This window comes from Heteronotia binoei, chromosome 6 (assembly GCF_032191835.1).
Source record: "Heteronotia binoei isolate CCM8104 ecotype False Entrance Well chromosome 6, APGP_CSIRO_Hbin_v1, whole genome shotgun sequence".
Taxonomy (NCBI): Eukaryota; Metazoa; Chordata; class Lepidosauria; order Squamata; family Gekkonidae; genus Heteronotia; species Heteronotia binoei.
Window position 1 is genome coordinate 22,578,936 of NC_083228.1, and position 22,783 is coordinate 22,601,718.

Consider the following 22,783-nt stretch of genomic DNA (forward strand, 5'->3'; position numbering starts at 1 on the left):
CACAAAAACAAGTTAGGTCAGCATGAGACCTTGGAAATGGGTTCGTGCAACAGCTGTAACGATGTTTTCTTACATTGGGAAGTAATTTAATACACAAGAGAGTCTAGTATTCCAGTTGAAAAATGTCTCGGTTTGCTTAAAGCATTCAGAGATAACTTTGTAAAAAGTGCATTTCAGAAGACATCTGTAAGTGCTAACAGCCATTCTACTCAAAAAGGAAACCAAGGAGCCTATTATAATGTCTGTATACAAATCTTTATGGTTACTTTACCTATGAGCTGTAATCAGTATGGGTGTGTTTTTTAATTGGGCGGGGGGCGGGGGGGAAGACTGACTGTAAAAACATCCTGAGATGAAAATTAATCCAGTATTATTCCATGCTGTAAACTATAACTAGTTCTTTGTCTAACAAAAAAAAAGCCAAGCAGGAGATTTGTCTTTGTCACATTGGCTCAGTTGGTTCTGTTTTTGTTTGCTCCTGTCTTCCCCACCCCCACAACCAAATCCTTCTATTAAGTAAGCAAATGTGTTTGTATTGGCCACTGGCCATAAGTTTTTTAAAAAGTGAAGGTCACAGACATAAAACCACTTACATATAAAAAAACTACAAATACAGGGATACCTGTTTAAACTGGAAACCAAATGTGGTTTGTGCAGTCAAACATTCAACTTGAGGGTGGAGCCAGAGATAATATCAAAAGATAAAGTTGCAGCAGAGTCTTCCCTTATAGTGTGGGACCTGTTTCCTTTGGGGGTCACAGTCTGTGTAACCAACATGCATACTGGCAAATCAGATACTAGCTCAGCTTTCCATTTTCAAACAGACTGCTATGCTAATTTTTAAAGTGCCAAAATATGATGTATTCTTTAACTCTTCCCACATTTAAAAATATTTTAATAACAGTTATAAAGTTTTTTCTGGGACTGGGGGGAGCAGGAGATTCATGGTGTTACAGGTGGGTACCAGGAGGTGTTGTCCTCGGGTGGCTCTTCTTCACTCAAGCTTCACCATGTTGAAAACCCACAGGAGCTCAACTTGAAACAAATGAGCATTGGTTTATAAAGGAGGAAAACACCTCTGCTGCTCTCCTAATGTACATTTGCGCAGACCCAAGTATAACTAAAAGCAAATACATTAAGCTGAAATAATAGTTTCTGATCTCCTTACTTCTCTTGTTGCCTGTTCTAAAAACAGGGACTCTTAACTGTCTTTCGGGAAATGTTTGCAATTTGTATGGTTGTGTAGCTAGTTTTCCATCGAGTGGGAGAGGCTGAAGATCAATTATTTGCCATGGCCTTACTCCTCTCCCTTCCAGTTTTGATAAATAACAAGGGGTTTTCTACTATTTCTTTCCTTGGAGCTTTATCATTAAGATTAAATAACTGTACTCTCAAGCATGCCACTGAACAAACATCTTTTCAATTATGTGAGTAATGGATGCTTTAACAAAAGAACTATTGAGAAGCCTGAAAGCATGTTTCTCTCCTCCTCCCCCCACCCTGCTAAAAATATTAAAATTAAAGTATCAAGTGACAGAAGAATGTAATTGTTTACCCCTTAGAGCAGTTTCTTAATTCTTTAGTCTTAGAACATTGTGTGTGTGTTTTGCAAGATTTGTTCATGGCGTGTTCTGCAATATTTGGAGCTGGCATGAAAGCCAGTAGTAAGAGATGCATGAAGTGTTTTAGTTTTGTTTTGTTTAAAAAGAGGACATTCCCTTCCAGGGCTTAGGACTTCTTTGTGCCTGATCATAGGCTGAGCTGTTTCAAAAGTAGGCCACAGGAATCAGTTTTTGCTATTCCCTGTGCATATTGGGGAACAACAATCACACACACCTGCCCTGGAATTGCCTAAACTTTGAAAAAGCATATAGTATATCCCTCTCCATCCCTCCCTTCCTTCTTTTCTTCCTATCCTTGGATTGCCAAGAGTTTATGACTAAACTACAGCTACTTTCAGTATTTCACAAACAGTAATGTGGAAAACACCTCCTTTTTCGTGGACCATTTCTGATCACACCTTGCAAAATATTCATGCCCTGTCTTTCCTTCGAAGATGCTCTCATCTTGTCAAGTCTGATTAGGTAGCTAGCACTTTGAAGTCATTCCATTCAAAATATAATCTCTGATTGGGTGAGGTCACCCAATCAGACTTGACCGGATGAGAGCACCCACTCTCATCCTGTTATTTAAAGCTTTATTATACTTCAGTAGAGGTCCAGTTCTTAACACTTTGGACCTTGTGTTACCATCCAACTCCACTCCAGTAATGGGAGGTGTGCAGGAAGGATGTGGGAAAGAAAGGATCATGAGCAAAGAACTACAGTAGCATCAGCAGTCATTATGTGTAACACTGTTATTATTCCCATGCAGTCATAAGAACATAAGAGAAGCCATGTTGGATCAGGCCAATGGCCCACCCAGTCCAACACTGTGTGTCACACAGTGGCCAATATATGTTTGTGTGTATATAAGTCCTGTTCCTCTTGCGTGGTTTCTTTATTCCTATGTTATAAGAGTGGCAGAGGGGAGAGCCGGTGGGGGGGGAGGTGTGTCAACAGTCACACTGCTCCCATAACTTATGGATAAAGGCATGTTATTAAGCATTATAAATGGATCTGCCTGTCTCTAGCCCTTTTTTTAACAAAAAAAATGCTGCTTTGGGGCATTCTTGTAGCCCTTTTGAAGCCAATTGCACAAGGATAGTTATGTTGGTCTGTAGCACGGGTGGCCAAACTATGGCTCGGGAGCCACATGTGGCTTTTTCACACATATTGTGTGGCTCTCGAAGCCTCTCATCAGCTGGCTTGGAGAAGGCATTTCTCTCTTTAAATCACTTATTCAAGCCAAGCCAGCCTGCGGTTTGGAGAATGCATTTAAAGTTGCATTCTTTCCACCTCCCCCCCCCATCTGTTTGCTTTCCTTCCTTCTTTTCTTCTTTCATCTTGCGGCTCTCAAACATCAGATGTTTATTCTATGTGGCTCTTCCATTAAGCAAGTTTGGCCACCTCTGGTCTGTAGTATGAGCTAGATTTGAGTGCAGTAGCACCCTCAGAGATCCAACAAGGTTTTCATGGTATAAGCTTTAGAGCAGGTGTGTTGAACTCATTTGTTATGAGGGCCAGATCTGACATAAATGAGACCTTGCCAGGCCATGTGTGTCATAAAATGTAATGCCAGATAGCGACTATATAAACTTTATAAAGGACACCGACAAACACAAAGATCTTTTTAAAACTTAAAATAAACTATGCTTAAAACATTAGCACTCTTGCAATATTTTGTTTATTTAAGTTCATGATAACAGACATCTCTTGCTCTGAATTATTGCATCAAAATCTGGTGACAATGTCTGTGCTGTAGCACTCTTGAGTATGCTGTTCAGGTATGTGTCTGTAAATTGCCAACCTACTATTGATTTATTGACATTCATTACAGAAATCTTGTGGTCAATGCTTTGAGCCTTAGATCCAGGGGAAAACATGAAACGGCTGGGCACCGTGAGCTTTTGTACATCAGTTGATCATGTGCCAATGGAGAAAATAGAGGCTTTGCTCTGTAGCTCCTGTGCGATTGAGCAAGCCTGGCAAAGCAAGCTGTGATGCAGAAGGAAGCAAAAAAGAGAGAAGGAAGCAGATGACAGTGAATTGCTCACAGGCCTGATAGGAGCCCTCCAGGGGCCTGATCCAGCCCTTGGGCTGCATGTTTGACACCCCTGCTTTAGAGAGTCAAAGCTGCCATCATCAGATACAACCTTGTATCAGACAAAGGGAGTTTTGATTCTTCATAGCTAATACCCTGCAAGTCTTCTTGGTCTCTGAAGGTGCTACTGGACTTGAATTTAGCTCTTGTAACCCAATTATTACTATGGATTTTCCCACTGTTTTCTGTTCATTGGAGTTTGGCTTAAAAGAATACTTGTTTGGCATAGGCATTAATAAGCATAAAAAACAACTATACATCTATTTTTCCTCTTAAAAATTTTTGGAGCTATATCTTTCCCATGGCACGAGGAAGGAATGTTGGCTAATGAAGTAAAAGAGCCCGACCCTTAATGTCTTTTATGAAATACTAATGATGAAGACATGTTTGACATGCTGTGAAATACATTTTTCTAATGTGAAGTTTCTGCCTTTTGTTGGAGATGAGATAGAGTCCCCAGAGGATTTTAGAATTTGTAAATACAAAATTATCTGCCTCCATGATTTCCCCCCCCCCCCATTCCATTCTTTTTTTAAAAGGATGGCAGAAAGCCAGATTACTTACATTACAGTAATAGATTTGATGACCTCTGACTTCAGCTGCAGAGAAGTACATTGAATTTTTCATTACATCAGAGAATGCAGAAAGCTAAAAACCCAACATAGCAGGCACCATTATTTAATTCAAGGTTTAGCCAAGCAAAATCTTGTGTTTTTTCCTGAAAGAGAACTGGGGGGGGTGGGGTGGAATAGCCACAATTAAATGTAATATCACTTTGATTGTAGTAAGTCAGGATTAATACAACACTGATTTGTTCATTGAAGTTGCATTGATTTTACAGTTGTCTTTATTTTAAAGGGGAAAAAAGAGATAATCTTTTCACAGTCACTGAATTTAATCAGGAGCTCAGCTGATGGCAAAGACTTCCCTACTGTTTCTGCTCTGGGCTGGAAAATGTTATTCTTGTATTATTCCAAGGGGGGGGAAATAGCCCCGTGCTGTTCTGAAATCTGCTGCCTGTAAAAGGATTGTTCTTTAATACGCTACTGCTTACACATTCTAGTTATGTTAATTATCCTATAAATAATGCATTTTATTAAGAACTGAATTGTATTTATGATGAAAGCATTGGTCAAACCCCACCACCAACACAGCTCTGATATACTTGGAAACTAATGCCTTTCTCTCTTCCCTCTGGCTTTCCTGATGAAATTCAGATTGTAAGCTTCTCAAGGGCAGGGACCTTTGTCTCCCTTTGTATGTAAGAAAGTCTATATATGTTAATGGTTCTGCATGAATACTAATAATTACAACATATTGTAACTACATGAGCTCCTCTCCACTTTGTTCTGCAAAATTCCTTCTCATGAACTAAGGTTTTTTCCCCTCACTTCTTCTGACAAACACAGCCACTGTTGAGAACTTTCCTCAGATGTAACTGGTTCGGTTTCTCTGAGGTCTGTGCACATTCTGGGCCATTTTGGGGGTTCAGGTTTGGGAAATGCTTCCCTTTATCTCATACTGTGGGGTTTTCAGGTCTCCAGCAATGTAACAGCAAGTTAACACAGAAAAACAAGCTACTAATTTCAGGCATGCTGATGTTCTGCGGAATTATTTGTAAAGCAGAAAACCAGATTCTTCCTATGTTGGGCAATATTGGCCTACATTTGACTGAATTGTGTGTGTGTGTGTGTGTGTGAAAGTGAGAGAGAGATGTTGTAATCGTATGTTGGGTTTGAATGTTCCACAAGCTTTATTACTCTTGTACTATAATAGCTTCTAATAATCAGATGATAAGATCACATCCTGTGCATAATTTCGTTGTACCATGGCAGGCTAACTGAAGAGAGAGAGAAAATTTCACTGAAAATTCTAGCAAATGGAAACCTCTCTGTCAAACTGCAAATGTGCAGTGTTAAACTTCATTTTAATCCTCTGAGCTTTACAATACAGTTATGTTATATTCTCTTGTAAACGTTGCTTTAAAAAAAAATCCCAGTTGCTGTAGAGAAATAGCACTGCATTAACATTTTCTGTAGAAGCGAGTGAAGCATCTGCCCTAGAACAAGCTATCCTTGTGTTTCAATTCATTTTTTACCTTAGTCATGCCTCTCTCCAAATACAAGAAACATTTAATTCCAGATTTCCTGCTGTTGGCGCTAGGCCTTTGACCAGCTATGCGAAATGTATTTTTACTGCTGTCTCTCTGCCAGCTGCTGAGCTCAGTGCAAAACTGCTAAAATGGAAATGTATTCCCAATGTCGAACTTGTCAACCAGGGTTCCTAATTATCACTAGATCTAATGAGTTCGAGGGGGTGCCTGTGACAACAGAGAGGCAGAATGCTTTCTTTCTTTCCTTTTTTTGTTGGATAAAATTTAAAATCACCACGGAAGGTATTTTAGAAAGAGTGCTAACAGTTGACTAATCTTGATCAAGTCTGGCCTTGTTTCTATTCCTGTCTAAACCAGGAGGGTGATCACACAGAATATTTTATTTTTAAGAGGCCAGTGGTGGATTTTAGTAGCACCCTCTAATTTAAAGCTATGAGCTTTTGAAACATTTGCCGACAGAGTATATGTAGATTTCAGTGGCCCACATGTTCCCATGGCAACCAAAGTCTAACAACCCTTTCTACAATGCTAACAACTATTGCTGTTTAAAAAATGTTTTTTTAGTCCTACCTGTTTCTTTATTCTAACCCATGGCAGAAAGGGTACATATGTATTGCTCAGGGTGAAACCCAATCTCATCTCCCTGGTTTAAAAGTCCTCTGCACAGGAAGATGCTATAGTGTCACTTGGGTGTTTTGGGCTTCTTACTGATGAAATTTGCCACCTCACGCACGAACAAGATTATATTTTCCCCTTCATTCTGCCTTGTTATGCTTCTTTTTATTACATAAACATTAACTGTAATGTTACAGTGGGAAGCAAGTATTTGGCAAAGTCTGTATTATTTCACTAAGCCTGCATAGAGAGCTGTTTTCAGTTTTAGCAGCTGTAACATGTTTAAACTCCGTCTGTAATGGGATCTGAAGACCAATATTCCCTGTGGATGTTGCTTAGCTTCATTACTGGCCTGCTGCCAAATTCAGGGCTCGAAAGTATTATTCACGCCTCTCTGCACATACTCATGTCAGAGCATGCTCAGATAATGAATTTTGTTTCTAATATGGCATAAATTAGGTTTACATTTTAACATAATTTATGTTGCATTTTATTAAAATGTGAAATCACAAGCCAGCTAATCCCAGCTCTCTTGAAGCCGAACTGTGTTTGAACATCTAAAAGTATCTTAAATTAAAACTGCATGGCTTGGAGCTGGTTCTGAAACAGTCTAAAAAAAAAAATCTGTGTCTGAGCGAAAGAGTTGTCTGTCCTGAACTCGTCAATGAAGCTACAAGTTAAGGAAGTTTGATATTTGAACAGATTGCTAAATTTAAAAAGCAAAAGTGTATTTCTTTTCGCAGAAACCTGTTTCTTAATTGCCATATTAAAGTTCAGGCTGTAGAAGGTAGACTGAGTATTTTATTAGTCCAGCAAATAGACATTAATTTAATCATATTGAAATGCATTAGAAAACTTTTATCTCTGAACTGAGATTCAGATTGTAAAGCCAACTGTCGCTTGTCATTAGGGGCGTTGTGGTGGGAGATGGGTTGTGTAAAGACCAACTGCCTCCTGCACTTCCTGTTGACGTTTTCTGGGCACCTGCCCCCTCTAACTCTGCCTCCACTTTCAAATATGTGAACAAACACTGCACACAGTGGGTTAGATACTGTGAAGCCCCACCAGAAGGCACTTGCCAATGGCAGATCTTCCCCACATCACTTCCCCTCACAGCCCTTGAGACCTCCCAGAGCTGATGCCAGAGCAGGTCTCTTTCACCCACAGTAACACTACAGGCGGAAGAAGATGGGTGTGTTTTTGCCCAGATTTCCCAAGTGATTTGAGAGTGATTTGCCCAGTTCTACACTGCAGCCCCTCTGAATTCGTGGCTTTTTGACCATGTCGATTCCATAACCTTCCATGTCGGTTTTTCAGAGAAGGTGACTGGAGGAAGGAAGACAGCAGGAAAGTTCTGTGTCCACTAGTAGCTTTTAGCATGTGCTTTACTGAAACCACATCTGTATTTTTATGTATCTGATGGTCAAAAATGGCCAAGCTAGATGGCATAGGGATTACAGGAGGGGATATACCAGGAGGCATCAAAAAGCAGCATCAGGATGGGGAAGAAGTGTCTAGTTCCAAACCTAATTTGGTAACCATTTCAAGAATTCAGACCCAGGGCATGAATTGGCCCAATTCAACCTTGTTAAAGTTTTTTGAAAGAGCGAAACTCATCTTTTTATTCACCCCATCTTTCAGGCTTAAGCACAGCAAGGCTGATTTGCTGGATTAGTCTGGGACCATTGCATTATTTTACATTCAAATGGGTAGCTGTGTTGGTCTGAAGCAGCAGAACAAAGTTGGAGTCCAGTGGCACCTTTAAGACCAACAAAATGTTATTTTGAGTACATATAAATAAATAAATACTTGTTGGTCTTAAAGGTGTCACTGGATTCAAACTTTGTTCTATTATTTTACACGTGTACATCTTAAAAACTGAAGTGTGAACATAAGAAGCAGATATCTGGAAATGCTTTTGGCATCTGGGTATGCTCAACAGAGGACGAGGACTGGCTATGATTTCCTGACAACTGTGTACTTGCCAGCAAAACTCAGTTAGTTGCTGATTGTCAGTGAAGTGACCTACTATGGGAAGCACTCAGTGGGTTCAGTTGTATTTTGTTAAAACTGAGCTTGTGATTTGGACACTGAACATTCTTATCTGAGGTTTTACAAAATGGTTATTACAAAGAACTCTTTTGTAGCCAATACATTTTTTTTAATCCTTTGTTGATGAGAACTTCTAGTACTGATCAATGATTTGTTCTTTAGATTAATCCTGCCATATGAAAGATTTATTAAAGGAGAGGAAGATAAGCCACTACCTCCTGTGAAACCTCGAAAACAAGATAATGTTCCCCAGGAGAGTGAAAGTAAGACAAAATTGTCTGGAACAAAACGGATCAAAAATGAAAGCCAAAAGAGCAAAAAAGAGAGAGATAATACACAGAAGTCCCAGGATGCACCCGAGGTTAGTTTTTGTCTTTCCTTTTTTAATTAATGGTTTTAGTTTTTTGCAGTGCTGTTTTGACCACTATATATTCAGAAATAAAATTTCCCACTGAATTATATCTCTCTAATAAGAGTTACTTTTAGGGTCAGTGTTCATGATACTTTTTGTTGATGTGGGTATTGACTCCTGGCAGTTTTCAGATTCCCCCCTTGCCATGACAGCCCTTCAAACAAGCATTAGGCAACTTGCAGTAAATTAATTTGAAATTATATTGGTGTCCATGATGTATTTGAGGAGCCTGTTGTTAAAAAAAAAAAAAAAAAGGAAGGAGGACTCAGTTCCCCCCATGACTCAAAACTTGTTGGGCTTTTTGACTTCTCAGGCTACGGAAAGGCACATAAGCGCTATGGATGCATTCAGACATCACTTTTTGCCAGCATTAAACGGGATGTGCATGAACCCAGTTTCTTTTCTACTTCACACAGGCACCATGCTGTTTCCTCCTTGCACAGAAGATCCAGGGTTAGAAACTAATTCCAATTATCTGTGACATATGAAAGCAGTTGTACACATTAACAGGAGTTAGATTTTCCTGTAGAATCTTGGATTGTAAATCTGTGTTTAATCTTCGTTCTCAACTCTAGTTTATGGGGGATTGGAACTAACTGAGTTAACCCTGTATTTGTATGTCACAGGTTACCAGAGATAGTTTCTAACCAGGATTATCCCTTCAAAGATACATTTTACAATGTTGTTTGACCGAAAATAATTTGGAACAAAAATAACTTGTTCCAGACTGTGTGCTCATCAGTTCACATACACTGGGTATATACAGGAGGATTGAGTAGGTAGTGTAAAGCCAGTGGTTAGACCCACCACTGACATAGTAAGGATGTGACAATATATTGTTGTCTTTTACCCATTAATTCTTGTATAGTAAAATGCTCTGGAGACACTGCCCCCATGTGGCAGAACCTCATATTGCAAGCATTGCCATTTTTAGGTCCCTGTAGTTTGCAATTTAGCTTTTTGGGAAACAGTGTCATTAAAAAACAAAACTTGTCACATGAAATCCAGTGTGGGAAGCTTTGCAAAACAAATTGAACTTCAAGGTTCAAGTCAAGTATTAAAACTGGTGCAGGTCTGAGGGCAGGCAAATTTTCTTTGATAGATTTTACTAAGTCAAATTCCAAATTGAGACCAGTGTGGTTTGCTAGAGTTGCCAACCTTCAGGTAAGGTCTGGAGATCTCCTGGAATTATGACTGATCTACAGACCACAGTCATCAGTTCCCCTGGAAGAAATGGCTGCTTTTAGAGGGTGGACACTATGGCATTATACCCTGCTGAGGTCCCATCTGTCTGCAGAACCTTTCTCTCCCACACTCCACTTCTCCCAAATGTCCAGAATTTTCCAACTTGGGAGTTGGCAACCCTCTGGATTGCCCATCACTAGCTTGCAAATGAAGGGCAATTGCTGCAAAGAATCCATGATGGTTGCAAGCCTGAGCTTGAATGAAAAGATGCTTTTTACACTTTCACAATGAAGAAATTTCTTTGCAACAGATTCTTCGTAGTTTTTAAAAAAAAGGAATAGTAAACAGAGACGAGTTTAGAAAAGGCATGATCTTGATTAAAATACACGAGAGAGGTATACAGATCTGCTTAAGCCACTTCAAGCTTGCAACACAGATTGCCAAAAGCACGGAAATTCAAAGTTATGACTAGCATTCCATACTTGTTCTTTTCTTTGTGCCTTGTCATTTACTGGGGTGGGGGGAGAGGGGTTGGATCAGTGAGTTCTTCTGCTGCATTGCATACCATATGTCCCCTAATAGCTAAATGCAATGTAACAAGCGAGCAACGGAGTGTCAGTCTAAACTCTGAACTTCCTTACTTTTGTTGTCTGGTATCTCAAATTTCCTGCTTTCTTCAACTGCAGTTATTTTTTTTAATGCAAGTCATAGGTCAAGTTCTTAGATTGGAAGTAGACTAGAAAGAACACAAAATGCAATTATGTGGGTTTCCCACTGCAAGAATGTAATTATTTTCTCATGTAGACTATAATGTGGATGTTTTTAATATCAGATTCTCCCAAATTTATCAGGAATAGAACAATGCTTTCAAAAACCTTTAACCCGTGGGTTGCTGGAGGCCTTTATTTTCCTACATTAAAAAAGTATTCCTAATTCTTTTCCTGTAGAACAATGTTGGTAAGGATCTCATTCTCATTGACTGCTTAGTTTACATTGTCTTCCTTTTCCTCTCTCCTCCTTTTGCAAACCAAGCTAAGGTTCAAAGCTTTCTGGTTAGAATAAACTAAGGTTATTGTGATATGGTTTAATAAACAGTGGTTTGTTTCTTGTTTATGAACCTGAATTCTAAAGAGGGATTAAAGCATTCTTTAGAATTCTGATTTGAAGACAACAAAACATACCAAAATAGGGCCAATTATTAAGAACTATATGTAAAACCCATTATCAGAAAAACATGTATGTATGGTTAAAAACATTTATCGGCCCAACTTTAGCCTCATTATACGATAAAAATACAATTTATACAAAAGGGAACTATTGTGACCTGACATGTTTTGGCCCAAAACAGCTTTCTTCAGTGATCAACAATGTCTGTACATAAAGGCTCATGATACAATAATAAAAAACTTTATTATACAAAAACAATATACAAGTTGATATAGGACCAAGAAAGGAGTTAAAAAGCAATATAGGTAATACAGGGTAAAAGAATGTTTGTGAGGCTTTCAAGAATCTGACCTTGTGCCTTCGTCAATTGCATACATGCAGGGTGATGTTTCCTATTGTATTCCTTCCAGTCTTGGTCCAGAGCAGGGGTGGCCAAACTTGCTTAATGTAAGAGCCCCATTAAATAAATGTCAGATGTTTGAGAGCCACAAGACATGAACAAATATTACACACGTCTTTATTAAAACTCTTAATACTTTCTTTGCACAGAAAGATAAAATACATATGTATGCACTTTACAACACAACCATGCTAGGAGACTTTTTAAAAACAAAAGCTGGGAATAACAGTCCCCATAAGACCAGCATAGGGAAAGGTCAGGGAATTATTTTTTGGCACCAGTGAGAGAAGGAAACAGACATGTACCATATAAATCACTGACCACTGTTTGCATCATTATGCATCTGTGTTTGCCCTTGACACTAAGGTGAGTAAATACAGCTCCTACAGGAGCTATGAAACTAAGGGGGAACCCTGTAACATCCTTTTTAACTCCATCCTTTTTTCCAGGGGCTTCCTCCGCTCTTGCGCTTTCTTTCCCTGCTTTAGGTTTCTGGGTGGGTTAGGAAAAGCAGGCAACTACCAGCTCACTGCACCAGGCTCCACTCCCACAGAAGAGGGGGGAAGAGCAGGAGGATGCCAGCAGGAGGGTAGAGCTGTGCCCATGTCCTCAGCAGCTAGGGTCCTTGTGCGGGTAGGCAATATGGTTAAAGACAGTGGGTGTAATCCAGAGAAAAGAAACTTAGTCCCTGCTAAAGCCCTATAAAGATGAGATTTGGTTAACTGTGCCCTACTAAATTGCTTTCAGAGGGATGTCTTGACTGCCATTGTTGGATTGTGTCCTGTCAATTTCCTCGCTCCTGGGACTTTGAAATAACCATTCAAATTATTTATTTATTTCATTTATACCCTGCCTTTCTCTCCAGTGGGGACCCAAAGCTGCTTACAGCATCCTCTTTTCCTCCATTTTATCCTCACAACATCCCTGTGAGGTGGGTGAGGGTGAGAATGTGCGACTGGCCCAAGATTACCCAGGCAAGCTTCCATGGCAGAGTGGGGATTCAAACCAGCATCTCCCAGATCCGAAGCCAACACTCTAACCACGTTACATCACAGTGTCCTGGTTAACCAATCACTTATATTTAAATGGTAGTGACTCTCTCTCTCCTTTTCCTCCACATCCTTGGGCATTACATAGGTAATGGCTGCTGAACTCCTGAAGTTCATAAAGCAATCTATATACAATGTCACATGCAGAATTGTTGTTAAGAGAGAACAGAGAGTTGTGCAACCCATACAGAAATAGCCACACATTTCTCAGGATTATGATCTGTGTTGCATCTGATTCCAAGATTGTTTTTGCAGAGATGAGAAACATTCACATGCTAGTTTGTCTCATGGAAGTAATTCCCTAGCTGTAAAATTTTAAATTGCTTCATCTTGAGAAGTTATGTGGTTTCTAACGTTCTTCAAGAATGAATCATTTCGGGGGGGGGGGGGAGTCATCTCAGACACCTACCATGATGGAATGGTTAAAGTGTTGAGACAGGACTGAGGGAGAACTGGGTTCAAACCTCTTCTCAAATACCCCAGGGTCAATCACTCTCTCAGTGTAAACTACGTCACAATGTTGTTGTGAGGAACAGAGAAGGAAGAGCTATAATACTTCTCCCTTATCTTCTTAGAGGCATTAATTGCTTACAGTTTAGCATTGCAATTTGCTGTTATGACTAAGTACAAAAGGAAATATCATTTCTGCTGCACAGTGCTGCTGAACCACAGCTAGAAACTCCCATCCAAGTTTTGCCCATGTTATTAAACATGATTGTCCTTTTTCCTTTCTGCTTTGCTCATCTGTCTGGTATTTCCCTGTAATTGTGTAAGCTCTAGAGACCAATGCTTGAATATATATATATATATTTGCAAAATGGCTAATGATGGTATTTGGACTGCAAAACCCAAAAGCTTTTTTTTTTCCGGCTGCCTTTCTCTGCTATGTATGTAATATACATGGAAGCAGTCACTATGAGTAACAGATACTTTAACTAATAGGAAAGCCTAACACACTGGGAAATTTAAAAGCAGCTGCAAAGACATAAATCTTGGAGAGGATTGATTCACTGACTGTCTTGCATTGCACTACTACGCCCTTTAATGCAGCATTTTTGATGATAACTCTCCCAATGCCTCCTCTTTGCAGCTAAGAAAGGGAGGGGGGTGCTGAATAACAGTAACAGCAGAGTTCAAACTAGGCTGCAGCTTTTTGACTGCCTTCTGCCATGGCCTGCTTGAAGAGAGGGACAGTCATTTTGAAAAGGGTTGTCAGTCGGCTTGATCACAGATGGAGCACTCCAGTGACCTCCCAGGCCACAGTTCATTTATCTACATAATGGAATGAATAGCAAAAATTGAGTGCACAAGCTTTATTAACGAAGGAGCATAAAGGCTTATATTGGCTTTGATTTAAGGAAGCCTGATTGAAGAAGAGGGCAAAACGCTCTTGCAGCACATTGACAGCTTTAGTCTAATCTCTAAATAAAACAGCCCCCCCTCCATTGAGACACAATGGCAGTTGTTTAGTATGTTGGCAGCAGTGCCGAGTCTCTCCCTTCCCCCCTCCCACTTGCACATTTTAAATATTTTAAGAGGGATGATGCATTTTGAGATTAGATCTAAAGTACAGATTATAGCTGTAAAACCAGCCATGTTTGAGGCTCGTTATATGCTCATGTATGTGTTTTAGATATTTTTGGATTCCGCTGTGAAGGCAGTAATTGTCCCCTTAACTAAAAGATAACCTCAGCAAAATGCTGCCAAACCAGCATATTGATGGGACCCTGTTTGATGCAGTCTGGGAATAAACATCTATTGAACACATCTTATTATGACCCTAAAGAGAACTACTGTTTCTTAATATTTTCATAAGACAGATGTCTCTGTTTAAATCTAATAGTAGTTATTAAAGCTTTCAGACTTCAACAAAATGATTGACATTTGTTTCTGAGAGATTCTACTATGTCCTATATTTAAATTTTGGAGGGTTTTTTCCCTCCCATGTTTCAGTGGTTTTTCCGCCCCCCTCACTGCTAGCAATTGATTTTATTTATTTGTTTGCTTGCTTGCTTTTAGGTTTCATCTGAACAAGAGAAGGATCCAGAATGTGCAGATGAGAAAAGCTTATCTGAACTAAATGTAGTCGATGAGATGAAGCCATCTATAGAAGTGCACCAGTCTCCAGCACCGGACACAGCTGAAAGTGCTCCTCTGGATAAGGCTGACCCAAATGAAACCAACTCATACACAGAGGAAGTCAAGGAAGAGGTTCCACCTGAGGACTCTTTTCCAAGCACTTTGGTGCCCTCAGATGAGGAAGCTGTTTTGGATTCAACAGCCAGAAAACTATCCAGTCCACCAGAGGACCTGGATGAACCCAAGCAGGAACCCAGAGCACAGAGATTTGCCAGCTACCTAGAAAGTGACGTCCACGAAATTCCATTCAGTAACTTCTCCACCGTCGAACTGCCAAGTCCGAATGAGATAGCGGACAATAAACTCCCAGAGATGGCAGACTACATTGCAAACTGCACAGTCAAAGTGGACCAGTTAGGAAATGAGGACATACACAATGCACTGAAGCAGAGCCCCAAAGTCCTTGTCGTGCAGAATTTTGACATGTTCAAAGAAAAAGAGCCTTCAGGTTCCATTAATGGCGATCCCGGTTTCAGTTACACGCCACTGCTCTACTCCAAAGGCAATCCAGGCATCATGTCACCCCTAGCGAAGAAGAAGCTCCTGTCCCAGGTCAGTGGGGCAAACCTCTCGTGTAGCTATCCGTACGGCTCACCCCCTCCTTTGATCAGCAAGAAAAAGTTGAGCAGCAGAGAAGAGCAGTCCTTGAACATGCCCCAAGCTCCTCATGTCCCTGCGATGGAGGCTACAGCAGTGAGCAGGCCTTCTGTGATCCAACATGTACAGAGTTTTAAGCCCAAGGGTTCAGAAGAAAGGAAATCTGTGAACGATACTTATAGGGACGAATTGCTGTTAAAGAAAGTGGATTCAGAGTGCTGCGATTTTACCAAGCAACACCTGACCACTCTGGCTGAATCCTATGCTCTTAAATCAGAAATTCAGGATATGAAAGACAGAATGAATGAAAAGAGAGGCCTCCACCATTCCCATATGCCCACCTTCTTGACAGACTTTTACTCGTCTCCTCACCTGCACAGTCTTTATAGGCATACAGAACACCACCTTAATAACGAACAGACATCCAAGTACCTCCTTCGGGACATGTACAGAAAGTCAGAAAACATTTCCATGTTCCCTCAGCACAAGCACCCAGACAAGCGCAACTTATGCTATCATCCTCTTTTGCATCAGCAAGAGAAAAAGAGCCCACTGGAAGCCTCGGCAGACGATCAGCCGACTGATCTGAGTCTTCCGAAAAGCTCTCACAAGCAGACTGTAAAAGGTTTGGGGTCTGGCCTCTTGCATGGGTCAGCGGGGCAGCCAGAGAGCAAAAGTATCCCTCAATTCCAAGCCTTGAGTGGCCAGCCTCTGGGTGTAGACTGTAATCCCAAAGCTTGCCGTGTCTCTCCGATGACTGTCTTGGCCCCCAAAAAGCAGCACGGCGAGCCTTTCCTCAGGTCTGGCAAACCGCAGAATTTGAGGAAGATGGAAGGCATGTCCCACCCCATCCTCAGCCACAAAACAAATATCCAACCCATCGGGGCGGCCCGGCCATTGAAGCGCGGCCTGGAGGATTTGGACAAAGCTGTGTCAGAAAAAAAGATCCGTGCTGTCTCACCCCTGCGCTTACCAAAGGAAACGCCTGCTAAAGACAAGGGTCTTGAGCCAGAGGCTGACAGCAGCAAACCGGTGCATGGCTTGCCCTCCAGCAGCATGCTGGAGGGCCACAAATTCCCCCTCTCAAGCCCCATCTTCACAGGCTTGTACCCAGGGACTCTCTGCAGCGGCTTGAGCAACCGCATTCCTGCTGGGTACTCTCATCCTCTGCAGTACTTGAAAAACCAGACAGTGCTTTCTCCACTAATGCAGCCTTTGGCACTCCATTCATTCATGGTGCAGAGACAATTCCTTACCTCCCCTGGCAATTCACAGCAGCTTTACAGGCATTTAGCTGCGGCAACCCCTGTCGGAAGTTCGTATGGTGACCTTTTGCACAACAACATTTATCCTTTGGCTGCTATCAATCCTCAGGCTGCTTTCCCACCTTCTCAGCTGTCTTCTGTACATCCAAGCACAAAACTGTAAATCCTTCTCCCTTTAAGAACAAAAACAAAAAAAGAGCAACATTCCTTTAGCCTGTGATGTCTTGCAAAATTTAAAACAAACAAAAAAAGAAAATCTGTATTTGTATTAATGGATAAGCGGTTTTGTCTCTGATTGCCGAATGCTTCAAATGTGATTGAGACAAGACTGGTTCCGTTGGGCTTCTTTATTTCACCTCTAGCTCCCAAATCTGCTTCTTCTGTAGACAGTCACTTTGCCTAGTAGGATTCCAAAAGGATCTCTGTCTTGCTGAAAACAAGTCGCAGAGCAGACCAGGTGGCAAGTTAGGCCTTGTTTTTGCTCTTGGAGAAAAAAAGGTCTGGGGGTTTTTTGTATGTCACTTCCCCTCTTTACTTCCCAGGAGTGGCTTTGGAGCATTTCAAATCAGAAAGAAAGGGCCAGTCTGATGGAAGAGGAGTTAGGCAATACACATGATGATCAACAGATGTTGCTTCTTTGGGTACCATTTTGTTTCCTGACTAGCAGGAGTCCAAATCAATGCAATGTATAGTACAAACCAACCTTAACACTATTAAACCAGAAAAAAGTAAACACTGTTCAGTTGGACTGTACATACCTGCTTCAAAAATGGCAAACAGGATTTACTAGTGTCAGGTTTGCTTGTATAATTTATATAGGTTTTTATTTTCCATTTACCCTGTGCTCTGTTTGGTGTTCTTTTTTTAATTAAAAGTCTTTTTGCCTGCAACTTTTTTGTGTAAAAGGAAAAAACAGCGATGGCTGTTGAGGGTCCTTTTTAACACATTTGTATTTTTTCCTTCTCTGCTTATTCTTCTTTTTTTTTTTTAAGAGCAGCTTTTGGGGGAGTAGCTATTGTCATTGTTTACAAAACAAAAGCATCCATTTTTGACAAGCCTTTACAATGGACAAGAAGCTTACTGTAGATCATGCAATCGTGTGATAATTCCAAGCATCATGTCCTCCTCCCAAGGCCTGATCCCAAAAGGTGTCAAGCTCTCACCTCACCTGTCAGAACAGTCCTAATTTGTACATAAGTTGATGTTCGAGCGGATACTGAGATTTGGCTTTGCTGTAATCATGGTCTGTGAATTTGTTAGGAACTGTACTTCTTCTTATCTAGGCTGTGAAACTGCCCTGCATACTAGAAAGGGACCTTATTCAGGACTATGCTGGCAATGTGTTACTCAATAACAGAGGAGTCTAGAAGACCTTTCTTGTAGGCTGTGCAACTATTTCAAGAATTTTAGCCGCTAAAAGAGAGAAAATGTATTCTAGTTACAAGGCGGCCTGGATTCTGTGCTCCGGAAGGGGGATTGGCTGAGAACTGATGTTGTGCAGAGAAGAGGCTATGACTTGGAGCAGACCAGAGTTTGAAGGGCAGTTTGGGGGACAGATTTGGCACTCTTTGCTTGGTGGTTCCTTCTGGCCCACTGGGAGGTTCCTGGTCATCGGTCCTAAAAAGCAGTCTCTCTTGTTCCAGGGAAGCACTTTTAAGATTTGATTTAGCATTAAACCATAAGGGCAGCTAAATCTGTAAAGCATTTAAATCCCAAAGTACTTGACTCTATGGTCCCACTGAACAAAAGTTATTAAAGTCAGTGAAACTTTTCCTGAGCCTGGGTGTCCTATTCACTCTTAGGGAAACATCCCTGCTGAAAGCTAAAACTGTCTTTGAGATGTTTTTCTGGAACAGGCAGAGTGACCAGATTTACTTCAGGAAATAAGACCATGTTTTTTTTAAAGGATATATATTTAGAACTGGGCAAGGGTTCAAAGAGGCCTGTAATGTTGGCTTCACCCACTGACTTTCTTCTTCACAAGACAGGAGAGGTTTCGGACAAAGTCGTCTTCTCCACTCAGACACAGACAAGAGGCACATTTCAACACAGGCACAACCCCATGTCCCCCTTACATGCATGAACGGCAACAATGGTGGACCTCATGTGGCTGCTTGCTCTCACTGGCTTTCGTCTTGGCTTATGTATGAGGAAAGAACACCTCAACAGTGAGAAGTGACATCTCTGATTGCCCAGTGTTGTTGTTTGTACTGGGTCAGAGGGTTTTTGAAGAGCCCTCGGCCTGCATCTTTGAGAGAGTAGCGTAGGTCATTACATAATAAGGGGCAGACTCTTGGAGTTTACACAGGAGGAAAGGTGCTAACAAGCTCTTTCCATGTGCCTGGGCTTATAGGAGAGAGCGTGTCTGAGGTATATAATGGGGACAAGGCCTTTGATAACGAATTTTATGTTGAGGAGAAGCCACCCCCAGGGATGGGGAAGGGCAGGTTCAGCCTACAGGTTGCCAATTACTTGTCTCTTGTCTTATGTCAGCTCTGGACACTGCCCATTGCCACAAGTGGCATTTCAGGTGCTGTGTTTAGCTGTGGTCAGGTCAACGAAACTGTGACTGTTATCTACATTGAATAGAATCTGCACGGTAGCTTTAACAACACAGTTGCATTCTTGGAAGTTGTCAGTTCAGGTCTCATGGACTTGCCCAAGTTTCACCTTCAGCTCTCGAAGCATCAGCAGCATGTGGATCTGACCCATCTTCCCATGTTGCAAACAGCTGGCTGTCACCAATAATCCAGTTTACAGGGCAGCCCAAAGAGCAGTTGGGCTCAAGGTAAACACAGACCCACTAGAATTGCATGGGCTTCTAACGGAGGCTGAGACTCAGCAACCTTTCCCCACGTCGTAAGGGTTTTTTTGTTAAAGAGTAAAAAGTCACTAAGTGGTGGGTTCCCCCCCCCTCAGGAAAGCAGCCTTATGATTGTGTGGATTCATTTTATGGGACACCTCTGCTCCGTGTCTTGAAGTGCGGACAGCAGAAGCATTTTTTTTTACAGCGTGAAAACCGGTTGTGCTCTGAACCCTTCCCAGATAGCAATTCAAATGCAAAAACCATCAAAAACTACTGGAGTCTACTGGAAACTACTTAAAAGAACACCTTGCATGCAATGCCAGACAACCTATATTAAAATATCCTGTGATATGAAGCCAATTGCAATATATAATGTAACCTATTTAATATACAATGGTGGGGGGGACCAGAATAATAGACATCTACTGTTAAAGATCAATGTTATCTTCAATTAAATGCTTTTATGTTCTTGTGATAAAACTATAACTGATGATGCATAAGCAAGACTAGTAGAATTTAGAACCTAAATGTGCCAACGCAAACTTTTTTTCCCTGCTGCACTTCAAATATTAAAGAAAGAAAACAGCAATCACAGTTGCGTTTGATCATATGCCATAAACGGCATTGTTAGTTGTTTTTTTTAAAAAAAAATTGCACTAAACCTGAGTAATGTTATTACTGAAGGAGGGGAGGGGGGAGATGAGGATTGTACAAACCTGTAATGGATATTGTTAGAATTGTGGGCCTGGTATTGTAAGCCAGGGAATGCAATGCCTCTGATTTGTGTTGGATAATCAGCATGTCAGATTGTTTCCTCGCTCTTATGTTAAGGGATGTTTTTAAAGAATTGTCTTTTGGTTTGGAACAGCACAGCCCTGTCAGTTACTCAATGCAGATGAAGGCAATTTCTATTGGCTCATGATGGTACCCCCCCCCCCCCCGGCAATGTTCCCTGGAAAAAGTAGCATGGTGCATGCATCTTTTTTTTTTGCAGATGTGAAACTGCTCCCCTCTGTTGAAGCAGTGTGCTGGTGTGCATTATGGGTGCTCGCTTGCTCTTGTATTCACAGGTCTTGCAACCCTTATTTTTAAAAGAACAAAGTTTGAGTCTAATGGCGCCTTTCTAAGACCAACCAAGTTTTATTCTGGGTATAAGCTTTCATGTGCATTCACACTTCTGAAGAAATGTGCATGTACGTGAAAGCTTGTACCAAGAATAAAACTTTTTTGGTCTTAAAGGTGCCACTGAACTCAAACTTTGTTCTACTGCTTCAGACTAACACAGCTACCCAACTGAATCTACCTTATTTTTGAAAGTTTGCCCTGGCAACCCTATCCATTAATCTCATGTATTTATTTTACAAGTCTCCAGTTTCAGTTTTATTGCATTATTTTGGAATGTGCTCGGACTGTTCTAAAATATCAGAGTGCAGGGTTACTTGATTTCTCCCTCTTTGTTCAATAGAAGAATAAAGTTCACAGTGCATTGGTCAAAATGAGCCACGATCGCATAATCCTCGGTAGGAGGGTTGTGCATTATTCAAGAATGCTTTTTAAAAACAAATCTGTGATTTCTCTTAAATGTTAAATTTTCTGTGTCAGAGACAGACTTTAAATAGGGCTTTGTTTGAGTTCAAGGGGCCTTTTTAATGAATGAAAGTTGTGTGAGTTTCCCTTCATGCAGTCAAACTATTGTTATTGGTACGTTGGTACAGAAAACAGAGGAATCTAATTGGCAACAGAGTAATAAATCCATTTACCAAGAGCTGATTCCAAGAAATGTTGCAATTGCAACAAATTCTTGTTAAAGATTCTGAAAGCTAGCAAAGGAAAAAACCCTCCCATTCCCATGTCATGTCTCTGTGAAAGACTTTAGAAGCACGAAAAAATTCCAGAACTCTGTTGGGTAAGGCCTTTTGCCACTGAATTAAATTGAAATAGATGGTTAAGTTTCAGTGTAACTCCTAGCCTCAAATAAGATGACTAAATTTCCACATGGCTAGGCAGATCTGCTGGCTACATGCCATGTTAGGAACAGCTCTCTGGTAGGGCAAAGTCATATGTGACCCTCCTATCAGCCCTAACTACCTGGGTTAAGCCACCTGAATGAATGTACGGGAGAAGCCAGAATGGCACCAGTAGTATGTCAATGAGGCCTTGCTTTGGTGGATAAATGCCCACAAACCCTGAACTCTGTCCTATGGTGTTGTGACTCACAGAAGCCAGGAGGTGGCCACAGAAATATTGTGTGTGGTGTTGTGTGCCTTTGGAAAGGGGAGATTGGTTTTTAGTCACTCGTTCCACTTGGTCAGACCATGTGACAGTGAACATGGTCAAATTTCATAATCTGTAATGCTTGTACTGACAACCTGGTTTCACTGACATCAGCTCTGCATTATTGCAACTCTCATTGTGAGCACTTATCCAATGTTGCTGTAAATGTATTTGATATTTTTACATGTATTTTCCCCCTCCCTGACCCCTCGTTTAAATATGGTCTAACAAAGGCAGCAAAATCTACTAGCTGTTTATACTTCGTTTCCAAACTTTCTTTTGTTGTAAATAGTGTATACATTCTTGTGATTCAAGTTATTGTAGCTTATATGCGCTGTAAGGTGATTATTTGTATATAGAACAAAATGGCCCAGTGATATTATATAGTTTCCCATTTTTTAAAAAAAATATAATAATAAAGGGGGTTATTGAGTAACCTTTCACATTAAATAAGTTTAAACACTACCGGAAAGATAGAGAAAAAGCTGAGCCAACTATAAACACTCAATTTTTGTATGTTTTCCAAATTGTACGTATTAATGCTTTTGATACTGTATTATGTGCCAATAGTTTCCCAATCACATAGCAAGCAAAAGATATTTTGTACTTTTTGATCCACTGTAATATTTAATAAAAAATGTTACTATCTGTTCCCTTTTTTAATACATGTTTTGACTAATACATCACTAAATAGTTCTTAACATTTAAGGGATTACAGATTGGTCCAGGTGACCTTTTGACCTTTCCTGTTCAAAGGAATAAAAACCCTTAAAATCTTGCAACATTCTAGATGGGGAGGAAAATTAGAGTAAGGACGTGTCCATGACTGTGCCTCCATCACGACTGCCTCCCTGTGTACTGAAAGTTGCTCGAGATTGGACCAAGTCAATTTCTCTTCTGCTCTTCCCCTCCCCCTTCTCCAATTCTTACAACATCTGGCCTCAACATTTTGCAGCTCCTTGAGGATAGGAAGCATGCTCAGTCTTCACAGAGCTGTTTGGAGAAGG

At 40.8% G+C, this 22,783-nt stretch overlaps 1 protein-coding gene across 3 annotated transcripts in view; it reads left to right on the forward strand.

Annotated features, from left to right (window-relative positions):
- ARID5B (AT-rich interaction domain 5B) overlaps positions 1 to 22,428 on the forward strand; it is a 267,599-nt gene extending 245,171 nt beyond the window's left edge. For all 3 annotated transcript variants that reach the window (XM_060241097.1, XM_060241096.1, XM_060241098.1), the window contains 2 exons: positions 8,645 to 8,843; positions 14,715 to 22,428. In XM_060241097.1, coding sequence (XP_060097080.1) covers positions 8,645 to 8,843; positions 14,715 to 16,859 — 2,344 coding nt within the window. In that variant the 3' untranslated portion in view covers positions 16,860 to 22,428. The remainder of the gene's footprint in view (positions 1 to 8,644; positions 8,844 to 14,714) is intronic.
- Positions 22,429 to 22,783: the final 355 nt, after the last annotated feature.